General features: G+C 43.8%; 1 protein-coding gene and 1 long non-coding RNA gene across 2 annotated transcripts in view; one reads left to right on the top strand and one right to left on the bottom strand.

Annotated features, from left to right (window-relative positions):
* AUTS2 (autism susceptibility candidate 2) overlaps positions 1-13,002 on the top strand; it is a 1,133,774-nt gene that overhangs the window by 1,045,844 nt on the left and 74,928 nt on the right. Inside the window, 1 exon segment of the mRNA XM_006770868.2 lies at positions 3,089-3,140. Within this exon segment, the coding sequence (XP_006770931.2) occupies positions 3,089-3,140 (52 nt within the window).
* LOC107184247 overlaps positions 9,853-13,002 on the bottom strand; it is a 6,406-nt gene continuing 3,256 nt past the window's right edge. Inside the window, exon 2 of the long non-coding RNA XR_001515074.1 lies at positions 9,853-10,104. This is a non-coding gene — a long non-coding RNA (uncharacterized LOC107184247). The remainder of the gene's footprint in view (positions 10,105-13,002) is intronic.

The following is a 13,002-nucleotide window of genomic DNA, read 5'->3' as shown; positions in this document are numbered from 1 at the left end:
AGCGAAAGGAGACCGGGGCGCGGATCGGCGGCGGCGGTGGGGAGAGAACTCGCGCTTAAGTTTCGCGGAGGTTCCTCTGGTTGCAAAGTCCCTCTTCCTGCCGGTGCGGAGGGCTGTCTCCCCGGTCCTCGGCCGAAGGAAATGAAGGTGGACCCCCGAAGCCAGGCGGCTGCGCCCGGTCTCTGGCATTGGAGGCTTTTATTCCTTGCCCTCATTATCGGTGTTCCTTCCTCCCATCTGTTGGACCTATTTAACTTTTCTTTAAACAACTGCGATGTTTAGTGATTTTTAAGTATTAAAAACAAATCTGCGCCTCCCCCTAAATAAAAAGCAACTAAAAAGCTTTTTTGGGGGGGGCGATATAATTTTTTAGATGTAGCCACTTCAAGTCCTCAACCTCCAAACCCAAGCGAGGGAGATGAATGAAATGGCGAGCAAAATCTAAATAAAGGTCTTTAGCTTGTAAAGGTTCCCCCGCGTTAAGGAGAGAAGAAAAGGCTCCGCTCCTCTGCTAACTCCCAGCTCACCACGTTGCCATTTGTCGTTTCTGATTAAAAAAAAAAAAAAAATCAGCCAAGAAAATGGGCCAGATAATATAAGGTATTGAAGGTTTTTTCTAAAAACAGTGACAACGAAACTCCCAAAGATGAAAACCCAAGGAGCCCAATAATTTGAACAAATGCTTTAAAAGCATAAGTAGAATTTGGAAAGTTTGTGGAGGAAAAGCGAAGGATTTTCTTGTAGTTTCCACTTAAGGCTTTGGCTAAGAAGCTCTTTCTGACTTTCAGGGCAGTGGTCTGCCACGGCTTTACCCAGCTGAATGGGGGAGAGAAGGGATCCAGAATCATTTCATGGTCAGCCAAAGCCCCATTGCGATCATTTTCTTTTGGAGGCCTTGTGGAGACGCCCCCTCCCCCGGTTGCAAGAGGCATCATTTCAGGCTTTGGAACGTGTATCAGAAAATTAAAGGGTTCAAAAAGCGTGTATTAGAAGGTGTGTACTCAGCCTCTCTGAATATCCTGTCAGACTTATTTCCATCATAACTTAGCAGTTAGCATCATAATTAATCACACCGAAGTTTGCTTCAGACATAGGTTCCCTGAACCACCTATTTGAGAATACAGCATGGAGCCCAGTGGAGCCGACAAAGGTGGCAGCCAGAGGGCCTGTTCACCTTCACCTCCAGCCTCTGTCCTGCTCCCTCTCTATCTTGTGCGCACGCCCAAATGCAAATAAAAACTCAATCAGGAACCGTTTGCTTTCCTTACTAATGCTTTTTATATTTGGGATGCAGCAATTTGTTTTTATATTTCTTTGAGCCAGTTAGGCTCATTGTAATAAGTAATTCCTAAATCTGCAAGGGTTATTTCAATCTGGTAAAAGGATTTAATTAACAGACTTTTTTCTTTTAAAACTGCCAGCTGGAATTTATTTTTTAAGCCATGAATGTAACCTAGCCATTCCAATTAGAATCAAGAGATACTTTATTATTGACGAATGGTGAAATACTCGTATCTCTAAGTTTTTATCTGGGAAATTCATATTCCTAGAAATCTCACTTAATGTTACAGTTTAACAAGACTGTTCCCATCATTTTTTGCTTTTAGAATCCAGTCTTCTTGATCTGTTTAATGCATATCTTATCTCCCCCCTCCATGCAACAGTTTTTTTGGCAGTTTATTTTTATTAAAAGATAGTATAATACACAATTTTGTTTAAGATTTCAGGAAGGCCTTTGGATTATTTTTTATCACTCCTACAAAATAAGAGGAAACGTCTATCTAGGATTTATTAAACTGTTTATGTATGTATGCATTTCACTTGTTTTGCACATAGAACCTTTTTTTCCCCTCTTTTTCTGTTAATCTTCTGAACCACCCCTACAGTTGGGAGATTAGAATGAAATAAAGGGAAAAGTAGTCAAAAGAAAAATATTATATGTCTTCCACTTGCTTTATGTATCACTTGCTTTAAGAACCAGAACATGGTCCCCAGATGTACACAAAATCTCTCATCTTCAACATTACCTGGAAAAATTAAATTGAATATTTTCTTTGTCTCTAAAAGCCAGAATATGCTGTACTTCAGATTACCCCTCCTTCTATTCTCTATATTTCTTTCTTATTTATTCAGCATTCTACGCTTTGCTTTGTCAAACAGGCATCTCTATAAACTGTGAAAAATAAGTGATTTCTTACAAGGATTGAGTAGCCAAAACAGCATAAATGTAACATAGCCAGTGTAACTTTAAATGCAGATGCATCTTCACATTATATAATGAGGGTGCTTAATTTTTAAATTTTTAATTTGTCAAGTTCTAGAAATATTTAGTGCTTCCAAAACATTATAGTATTTTTCTCCAGACTGATTTCATGTTTATGTCCCAGAACATTAGTGTATAATTTAAATTGCCTTTGCTCTTGCTGTTTAAACAGGCTTATTTCATTTTCCTCAAGCCAGTGTAATAATGAGCAGACATGGTTTCTAGAAAATGCAAGGGAAATTATGCTGATGGCATGTACAGTGTGGGGTTTGGGGGCAGGTCAGCTTGCTTTGGTTTTAACACCAAGGTCATCGTGGTTACCATAAGGGACAGGGGTCTTGGAGTCATCAGATGAATATTTAAAAATTAATTTCTGGAAACGCTAATTGACACTTTTTAGTGAGGAAAGGCTTAGCGTTAAATAATGGGCATTTCTGGTTTGTGAAAGGAAATTGAAAAATAGACATGTGTGCAAATATGAAAAAAGTACCATTTCCGAAATAATGATCTGTCAACGAAATTGCAAAATCATTATGTGAGTGAGCTGAATTGCTTTGTGTATCATCTCATAGAAATATGTTTTGCACAGATAATATGTCTAATAAGGACACATTTTTGAAATCAGATTTCCCCTCCAGCAAATAACTGCACTGCAGGTCTCTCTCAGGCAGTCAACTAGCACCACCTAGTGGAGGGTTGGGGAAATTGCTGCTTTCCGACTTAGCTTTTTTTAAACGCAGTAAATTGATTTAGAAAAACAGTAAGGACGATGGTGACTGTATTAATGACAATAGTAACACTTTTTTCTCCCTTCCTGTTTTCCAGGCATCAGATGCCAGCTCTGAAAAACTCTTCAATACCGTTATTGTAAACAAAGGTAAGATTAATTCTGAGCTGTGATTTATGTATTTTCATATTTGTGGTCTTGTCATTGCCTAGGAAGAAAGAATAAAAAACGACGGTCTTTTTTTTCATTCTGGAACTACTGTTCATATTTTGTGGTTTAGCTTGAGATGGACTCTGTGTTCTTTTGTGGTACATTGCAAACAGTTTATTTTAAAGAATATCTTGAATCCTTATTTCAATTGATTTGAGTAAGAAATCACTACTGTGTGACTTTAATGTAATGCAGGATGCGGTAATAGAGAACAATAGTTCTCAAAACGCCTTAACTTTATTGTTACTTATCAACTGCCCAGCAGTCGGAGAACGATAAATAGCCGATTTGTACTGCAGACTCTAATAACCAGTGGATGTTTATATTTGCAGCATTACGGTCATAAACCAAGCCTTACTCTGCTGTGGGCCTTCTGTAAAGTTAATAAATGAGCAAGAGGGCAAATTTTAAATATGTGCTATCCCTTTAATTTCTTCCAAACCCTAATATAGAGTTAGAGAGGCTAACAATGTAGCTGTACATTAAGGGAAAACGTATCTATTGCGAATAGGTTTCTGAGCAGTTTTTATTGCAGCAGTGTTGCTGGAAATAATGAAATTTAAAGGAGCGTCTACTCACAGGCCTTGCAAAGGTGTATGATTTGAAAGGGATCAATTAGATTTATAATAGAACCAGATACAGATGCTTGCGTGATAATTGCTAAGCGTTGGCGTGCTTTCTGTGGGAATCCCTTCTGTGTTACCTGAGAGTAGGCAGCGCCTGTGCAGAGTTGGGCCTTCATCAAGTGAAATTTGAAACCACTTCAGCATGCTGTCCTTGCCTGGGCTAGCATTTTTTGCTAGCTGGTAAGACACGTTTTCAAGTTCAGTTATTTTGAGCTCACAGATTATTTTAGAATTGGAACCAACTGCAATTTTAAATAGTACATTATGTTTAGAGTTCCCTTGAGATGTATATGCCTATGTGATTGCTATTACTCCCAGAATTATTGTCATATTGAATTTTATCTTTTTTTATTGCATAATGGAGTGTTCCAGTTTTATATTTCATCATATTTTTTTGATGGACTGAAAGTTTGTGTAAATTTGTTAACCATAATGCTAAAAGCCCAATAAAAAGATAGGTGCCGTTCACGGCATGCAGTGCTCATATGTAAAAATGCATAATTGTTTATAGCTCATTTTGATGAGGGAGAGGATCAGTAGACAGTGGTGTGTATCTGTGTGAAAGTAGGTGGGGTGGGAGGAGGAGGAGGAGGAGGAGGAGACTGAGGTAGGCCAGGTCACCCAAAGGAGGCCTTCTGTCTTTCAGTGACTACCTGGCCTGGCCCCTCCCAGGACCTCCAGCGCCATGTGACTGTGTCTTACTTGGGCCAGTTTACATAAAGCTTTGGAATGTGTTTCCCTCTTTGGGATGAGCCCTAGAGTGAGAGTTGGCTCTGAGACCTGCATTCAGGCCGAGCTGCCCTCACCAGGCTGAAAGGCTCTCGTCAGGGCAAATGGAGAGTGATTGATGAGGAACCCCTCTGCCCCCTCCCTCCTGCTCCTGCCCCCTCCCCCTTTCCCTTTTCCAATCAAACGTTTCCCACATTCTTACTTGTGTTTACTTACAGAGTGTGATTTGTGGCATCTATTTGGTTGTGAATAGTCGCCCCCTGACAGGGTGCCTTTCTTCGGAGCTGCTTTTTCTAGGGTGATTTAGTTGCCTTGAAAGGATTAAGGTTTCTTTGTGTACACTAAAATCAACACAGGCTTTTTCTAAGCTTTGCTTGGGAAACCATACACAAATAAGCATTTTAGTTGATGGCAGATTATTCCTTTGCCCCTTATTTCCATCAAAATGGTCTTTCTTTTCTCCTCCTGAGTTTCCCCTTAATACCTTATGCTAATTCCTGTTGGTAACATGAATGACAAGAGAGGGAATCAATGCAAATCCAGGTGCTGCAGACAACACTGACTGGTGTCCAGCACCCACCCCCCTCCCTGGAGAGAAGGAGATTAAGGGGAGCAGGAAAGGAGGGGGGAGGTGGGGACAGTTTTGTTAAGGGGATTAGTATTCAAACCGCTAAACATCAGGAAAACAACTTCAAAAAGAGACTCATTGTGTAGTGACAATGCCAGCCATGGCTTCAGGACAGGTGCAGAGAGCCTCGCTATGTGCTTTTGGGTTTGGGGCTGTTTTCACTCCAGGTAGTGGCAGCGTCTACTGGATGGATGGTTCACAGGGCCTTCAAGGAATTGTCAGCTTCATGCACATCAAGCTCAAGTTCTCCTGCAAAGCAGCCTGCCTGCCTACCAGTCAGGTCTCCTGTCTCTGTCCAGTATTCTTAGCCAAGAGCAATAAAAAGCGTTGTAAGAAAAGGGCAAATTTACACCAGGTAACAAACACTACTGGGAATATCTTCAAAGCTTCTAGCTTGCAGCGGAGCTGACACGTGTATTTCTCCACCTTCAGATGTTTAAAGCTACATATCACCTCTCTGGCTCAGAGTTCTACAGTGCTCCGCCCTGGAGTAGCCTGGCTCTAAACTGGTGGTGCTGTGATTATGCTGCTGAGCCCAGTGGCAGCAGATTTGGGCCATAAAATGCCACTGTGGGAGGGCAGTGTTAATCTCACAAACTGATTATGGTTGGGGGCGGGGGGAGGGGGGGCTGTGATGTTGGGATGGAGCTCCAGGCAGCAGGCCATGGCTCAAGTCCTGTCCATCTATTTGTGAGCCCGAATAAATCATGCAGCCTCTGTAGGTCAGAATTTCCAACCATGACAAAAGCTTCCAGTCTTGCTAGGGCCTGAGGTCTCTGGCGGGGATGTTTTCTAACATTTAGTTGTGAAGTGGGGAGGGGCTGAAAAAGAGTAGGTCCGATGGATGGGTTTTCTGTCACTTCTGCCCATTGAATTTATGTTGATGTTCTCTGTTGTAGAGTCCCTCCACTTTAATGGAGAACTGGTAAGAGTTTTGTGTTCAGGTGTTCCAAATCGTTGCTTTCTTCTGATGCCTCTTATTTCCCATTTTTAAAGCAAACGAGTTGAGCAGTGCGTGCTTGCACGTGCCCACACCATTCCAGTGAGAACTGAGCATGTCCAAAGAGGTGGGAAGATGAGCCTCCAGATTGCAGGGCTTAGGGGTGTAGACATTTAAAAAAAAGTTTTACTTTAATCAAGGTCATGGTTGCCTTATTTAATCAGAGTGTGTTTAAATGTTTACAGGATGTTCATGTGAATTTTATGAATCCTTCTGTCTTTGTGACTCACCCATCTGCCAAAGGAAAAATTAATTTTCTCAGTGAGACAGAAACACACAGAGAAAGACTTCATTCTTGTCCATGTTTAGTTGGTTGAACTGCTATAGAAGCAACAGGACTTGTACTCACAATTCTGGAGTGTTTCTCCTGAACAGGAACTCCCCGACAATGGCCAGCCGCGTGTATTACCCTTCCTCACCTACCGGAGGGCCTCCGTGGCTGTTTTTGCCACTTTTGATGTATAGACGGGAGTGCAGAAAGCGAGTCCTTTGCTGCCTGTGACCATCCTGCCAAGATAGTTCATCTCCTTTAAACTCTGACATTGCTTCAGAGCAGAGCTCCCCGAGGAGGACAGGAAGGAAGGGCAGCCCTACCTGGGAGGAAGAATAGTCTCTGGAGTCCTCTGTCTATGGACCAGCCCAGGGGTGGGCTCATGCTCTAAGTTAGGGGGAGGGGAAAGGCCCTTCTTGCCACAGAGCCCTCTTGTCCAGGATCTGTCCTGCGGGCTGGGGAGTTATAGAGACGTGGCCGAGAGGTGTATTTCACACCAGGCTTTTCTCGCCCCTTCTTTACCTTCCCCTGTGTCTCACATAGTGGTAGCCTTGGGCCCTCCTGAGTGAGCTGTTAGAGCAGCGGTTCTCAACCCGTGGGTCGAGACCCCTTTGGGGGTCGAACGACCCTTTCACAGGGGTCGCCTAAGACCATCGGAAAACACATATATAATTACATGTTGTTTTTGTGATTGATCACTATGCTTTCATTATGTTCAGTTTGTAACAATGAAAATACATCCTGCATATCAGATATTTACATTACGATTCATCACAGTAGCAAAATTACAGTTATGAAGTAGCAAGGAAAATAATTTTATGGTTGGGGGTTACCACAACATGAGGAACTGCATGAAAGAGTCGCGGCATTAGGAAGGTTGAGAACCACTGTGTTAGAGAGCTGAAGCACTGAGGTGGGAATAACCCAGGGAGGGAGGAAGCCCCTGGTTTGTGCTTCTCCCCCATCCCCCACCCCCCACTTTGAGTATCAGTGTCTACTGTGATGTGAATAGCTAAGGAGCACCACCCACCTTCCTGGTCGGCCATGGGGGAGCTCTGGTGGACACTCACCATGGTGAGTGCCAGATGGGGCACGGGGACCACCTGGAGCTCACTCTCACCAGGATGGTTTTTCCCTTTCCAGGCCCTACCAGGCCTGCAGGTGGACGCACCTGGCCTCTTGTTGGGGTCATTTTGTGCTGAGGGGGTCCATAGGATGAGGTCAGAGCCTTTACGTTAGTGGGGATTTCGGTTGTTTCTGACAATATGCTTTTATCAGCAGCATGGAAAGAAAACCACGCTAAAAAAATTGCTTGAGATTTGAGGAGAGCAGGTGAGAGACATGTTACTAGAGATACACCTGCTTGGTGTGATGAGGTTCAGTAACTGGGTACCTAATAAATTCTTTAATGGAGATGATCTCACCTCATTTATTAGGTTTAGACATGAAGAGGGAACCCCTTATTTTGGTGACCAAAAAGCTGAGTTATATTACCACCAAAGCCACCATTGAGCTTAAGAAAAACCCTCCCCTAAAATAATTCTGTGCTTTCTATATAAGTGGAAGTAATGGAGTTGTTGAGTATGGGATGGGTTTCTTTTAAAATTTATTTTTAATTTAGAGTTCAAAACCCCATCATAATGCACATATAGAGACCACTTTATAATTCCTCCTCGTGTCTTGGTTTGGTTGTGAGGGGGACATGACATCAAGCACATTCCCCATGTGCAGAAGAGTCCATTGCAGCCTCTGTAAATTGGCTGCATTTTTGTAATGTCTTAAGTCCTAGATAAGGGGAACTTGGACTATTACGCATTCTTTAATTTTCTTTCTCTAGACCTTTTTTTTTTTGTATCTTGTGGGGGCACTTGGGGGGGTCTTCAGGAGATAGAGACCTCTGATGTGTGGAGAATTAAATACTATTGCAGGGTAATTGGTGCTTGATGGGAGACAAAGAAGCTAGAGTACTTGAGTTCCTCCTCCTAGCGCACCGCAAATAGCAAGCAATCAGCTCCTTTTCTTATGGAAATTGACCTTTCTATAGAAATCGCGCTCCGACGTACCAAATCGGTTGTATAGAATTATTCCCTGAGAATTCTTAGGAGCAGATGCCTTGTACTGTTAGTGTGAAGCCACCATTAAGGGTCTAAAAATATCCCAGGTTGTGAGAAAGTGTTTCCCTCTAATGTTTTCATCAGCTGCTACTTGGTCTTTCCCTGACCTTATGGATTATTGGGGGGCAGGGGGAGGGGTGGGGGAACCCTGGGTACAGTATTGGACCCCATGCCTGGAATTGTGATGGTGAAAGTGAATGTTTGGAAGAGGGTGGAAGATTTTTCTGAACATTCACATCACTCTTGATGGTGTCTTTTGAGTAGAACCTTGACAGTGATATCACCTTCCCAGGTAAAACTTAGGCCAGACCAGCAGGAGCAGATCACAATGTAGCCAACTCCTTCCAGTGACATAAGCCAACATGATTTTTACTTTTGAGCCCAGGGACCAAGCTCTTCGCTTATTCTGTTGAAAGTCTTCTCTCCATGCTTGGCAATATTAGCTAGAAAGCTTGAAGCCATTCATATTCAGGGTTTTGTTTGGTTAAACAAAATGACTTAGTATTTGGTTGTCTCAGAAAGTAAAACACACTCATAGGAGACAGCTGGAATGAAAACCTCAGATCGGTTCTGGAGAGCCTTTAATGCAGTGGTTCTCAACCCTCCTAATGCCGCGACCCTTTCATACAGTTCCTCATGTTGTGGTGACCCCCAACCATAAAATTATTTCCGTTACTACTTCATAACTGTAATCTTACTACTGTTATGAATCGTAATGTAAATATCTGATATGCAGGATTTATTTTCATTGTTACAAATTGAACATAATTAAAGCATAGTGATTAATCACAAAACAATATGTAATTATATATGTGTTTTCTGATGGTCTTAGGCAACCCCTGTGAAAGGGTCGTTCGACCCCCAAAGGGGTCGCGACGCACAGGTTGAGAACCGCTGTTCTAATGGGCCCTGCTAAGTGACAAAGGGGCTCCTCACTGGTGACGCCAGCCCCGGAGAGTTCCCTGCATGGAGGAAGCTGGGGCTGCCATGGCCTCTGGATCATTTCTCGTTTCTGACAACTGCAGAAAAACGTTGTTTTCTCTGGAAATGTATGTTTATTTAACTAGGTTTCTTTTTGCTTCACAATCTGGATTCCATTCCGTCAGTTACCACTCCAATTAACTAACAATTATTTAACATTAACAGTAATTACAGACGCCAGTTAAGCGCCTACAGATGTCAACTGTTAGCTTTGTACCTAATCACTCAATGAAATGGAGAAAGTTCAACAAACATCAATTAGCCAGGCAATTAGTATGAGTTAGGAAAGAGCATGTTATCATGTGTGAGCTGATTCAATTTATTTTATTTTGGCAGTAAAACACACACAGGCAAGCGGCAATAAGTTTCTCAGATAAGATAAAACACTATTGTTTTGCAGCTTACAGGAGAATTCTCTGCTTTCCTGTGCATAAGTCAAACATGCTCTTGCCTGGAATTTATTTAACAATCAAAATTTGTCTCAGCTGCTCAGAAAGCCCAGCAATGCTCAGTCTCAGGCAGCAACTTCGATGAATTAGGAATCCAGTGGAGATGCTGTAAAAGGAAACGCCAGAATTTCAGCAGAGAAATGATTGATTCCCACTCAAGTAATCTCCTCCGAGCATTTTGGATTTTTACCGGTTTATTCCTGAACCTGTGGTGGAGCCGGTGCAACAGTGATTTTATGAATTTCATAGTGCCTGAACTTTTGCTCAGCTGTCTTTGATTTCAGCCTGGGGCAGTCATCAACGTGTTTTCACATTGCCCAGTCTGTGCTTTAAAAAAGCAGAAATAGCTCTCTGTGAAAGACCCTCCTAGTGGGCTCACCAAGGGGATCTGGCCTGAATTCAGAGTTCTGTGCTGCTCCCCCGTAACCCATCCCTCCCCATAGACCTGACTTCCGTGGGTGGCTGAGCATGCCTGGGCTCACTGGGAGAGTGCATTCGAAGGCCTGATTATGCAGGGTGGCCCAAACATTAGTATTTGGAGGTTCATTTTACCTGCAATTGAAATGCTGGCTATAGGTGGCTGTACCTCTGGATCCCCTCCTAGAAGTAAGTGATTTCTTGCCAAGTCCAGAACCTATGGATGTGAGTGGAAGGAGCCCAGGTTTGTGAGGCACCCCATCAGTTCACTGTGATGTGATGTGATGTGATGTGCAGAAGTGTCCATGTGAGCAAGCCTCTCAGCAGCTCCAGGAGTTGAAGAAGAAACATCCTGCCACTGGTATGGCGCGGTGAGGAGCCCATGTGCTGTGGGCGTCCCCGTTGTGCCCCTTCTGCGGGCGTCAGCTGTACCACCCAGGTGGACGGTCCCGGCTGGCTCCTGACGAGCGTGTTTGCTTTCGGCAGCAGTTCAGGGTCTCTGTCTGTCCCCTGTTGCACATTGTGCCGCAGAGGCTGTGACAACAAACGTATCATGGTAGGTCAGCTATGGACCCGCTGCAGGCCTTGTCTTTACTCTGGGACCAGCTCTGGGCTGCCCCCATCCTGGTAGTTATCTTGGCAGAGGGAGAAGAGCAGGTCAGAACCGTAGAAGGGCCTCTTCAAGTCTCAGCTTGGAGGTGGTAGGTGGCATGTCTAGCCATCTCACGGCCAGAACAAGACCCTGGGGCTTTCCCCGAGGTATTTTATGATCCCTAGAGGTTGGGAAGAACTTTTCTTGATGGTGGGTCTCAGCCAGGACTTCTGGCATCTCAGAAGGTCCACCATTATCTGAGGAGGTGTGGCCAAAATTGCCATGGTTACTGCATCAACTTCAGGCATCTCTGATTTTCTCACCTTCTAATAAGGTCATGTATCTCCATATTTCTATTCTCCATGCCCATTCCTGTGCCTGTGAGTGGACTGGTCTTTAATTTTCAGCCAGAGTTTATTAGAAGTGACTTAGAATTTTCAAACGGGAACATTTCCTTAGCAACTGGTGATGTAAGCCTGAGGCCCAGTTCTTTGCTGAGATGGGAGGGGTCTGTTAATAATGAGCCGTGTTCTGTGGGCCCTCCAATCCTCTCTGACCCTCGTAAACCTTGTCTTATAAAGGAAGGGGTTGAGAGCACATCATTGCTTTTCTAAGAGTCCTTTTGAAGAGGGAAATGTCTCAAGTGTGCCTGTTAATAGGCTGATGTGGGAGGTGGTTATATTTGGATGCCTTTAAAAGCCACTTGGAAAACATTTTCCCCCTCTTATCTATCACCTTTCACATCTCCCAGCAGAGTAACACTAAAACCTAATTTTAGCCAACATTACATCATTTTCTCATTATCTGTTTATAGCCAGGGAAGGCTTTTCCATAGTAAAGCCCAGAATGACCAACCATGCAATTCCTCATTTTATATCAATTGCGGGTGTTCCAAGTGTGGCCTGCCTTCCACTGGGCTTCTTGGTTTGATGAACTCTTAGGACCTCTTTATCCGTCAACTGTATCCATAAACTTTGGTTTGACAAGGCGTCTTCTGAAATCAGCTTTGTCATCTAAGTAAAGGACGTCAATGCCTATTCCCTTTGTTCCTTCGGTGAGTGGAAAGTGGAGGCCATGTTGAAATTACTCCTTCATTCAACAAATATGGTCAGGTACTGAGTACGTAACAGGCTCAGGACACACAGCAGTGGACAGAACACATTAACCATACAACCAGAAGTTAAGGGTTTAAACGCAGAAAGAGACATTTCAGTGGTGTAATGGGAAAGGAGGCACTGACTGTTTGGTTTTTTAATGGCTTTAGGACTTTGTTAGGAGGAGAGTTGATGTGAGGTGAACCCTGTGGATCAGCAAACCAGAAACAGACCAGATCCCAGGAGGCTGCCACGGGTGTCACCCTTTCTGACATGTATTTGCCAACTTGTGCTCACTGTTAGACTCATACCTACCCCTTTGAGTTTCTCATCTGAAGAACTGATATTTTTGTTAAATTGGTTACTTAAGCTAATGAAAAGATTTGGGGGGCACTGTAAAGTTCTGTGCATTGCCTATCGGTAGGACCCCCTTTTTTCATGTTTGCCCAGTTAGACTTGTTTGCTTAAACGTGTGTCAGGTTGGCATACCACCAGGAGGCGATGGCATGTGGCACAGTGAGCGCGGCGTTTAGTAACCGAAGACCAGGCTTGAGTCCGAGCGGGCCACCTGTGGCCACCGGCAGCTCACCCCACTGAACCTGTTTTTCTCTTTGGTTATGTTGGAAAGTTGGAGGGACTCCAAAATCCATCAAGGTCTAAAGGCCAGAGTTTGCTTTTCTTTTGAGTATTGTCGGTCCTGTTAGAGCCTGAAGCTTGTGCAGAGGCCTGCATTTTCCTAGACAGCTGAGAGCGAGGCGGTGAGCACTTGCCTTTGCAAGGAGTGGCGCCTTGGGGCCAGGGCTGCCTTCAGTCCTGGACTTGGTGAGCCAGAAAGGGCTGCAGAAGCCCCTCTGCTGTGCAGGAACTTCCGTCTCTGTAAGAAAGATCCTGGAGGTAAGAG

Source organism: Myotis davidii, unplaced genomic scaffold (genome assembly GCF_000327345.1).
Source record: "Myotis davidii unplaced genomic scaffold, ASM32734v1 scaffold424, whole genome shotgun sequence".
Lineage (NCBI taxonomy): Eukaryota > Metazoa > Chordata > Mammalia > Chiroptera > Vespertilionidae > Myotis > Myotis davidii.
The sequence above is the reverse complement of the archived record's forward strand: the minus strand, read 5'-3'. Positions and strand labels throughout refer to the sequence as shown.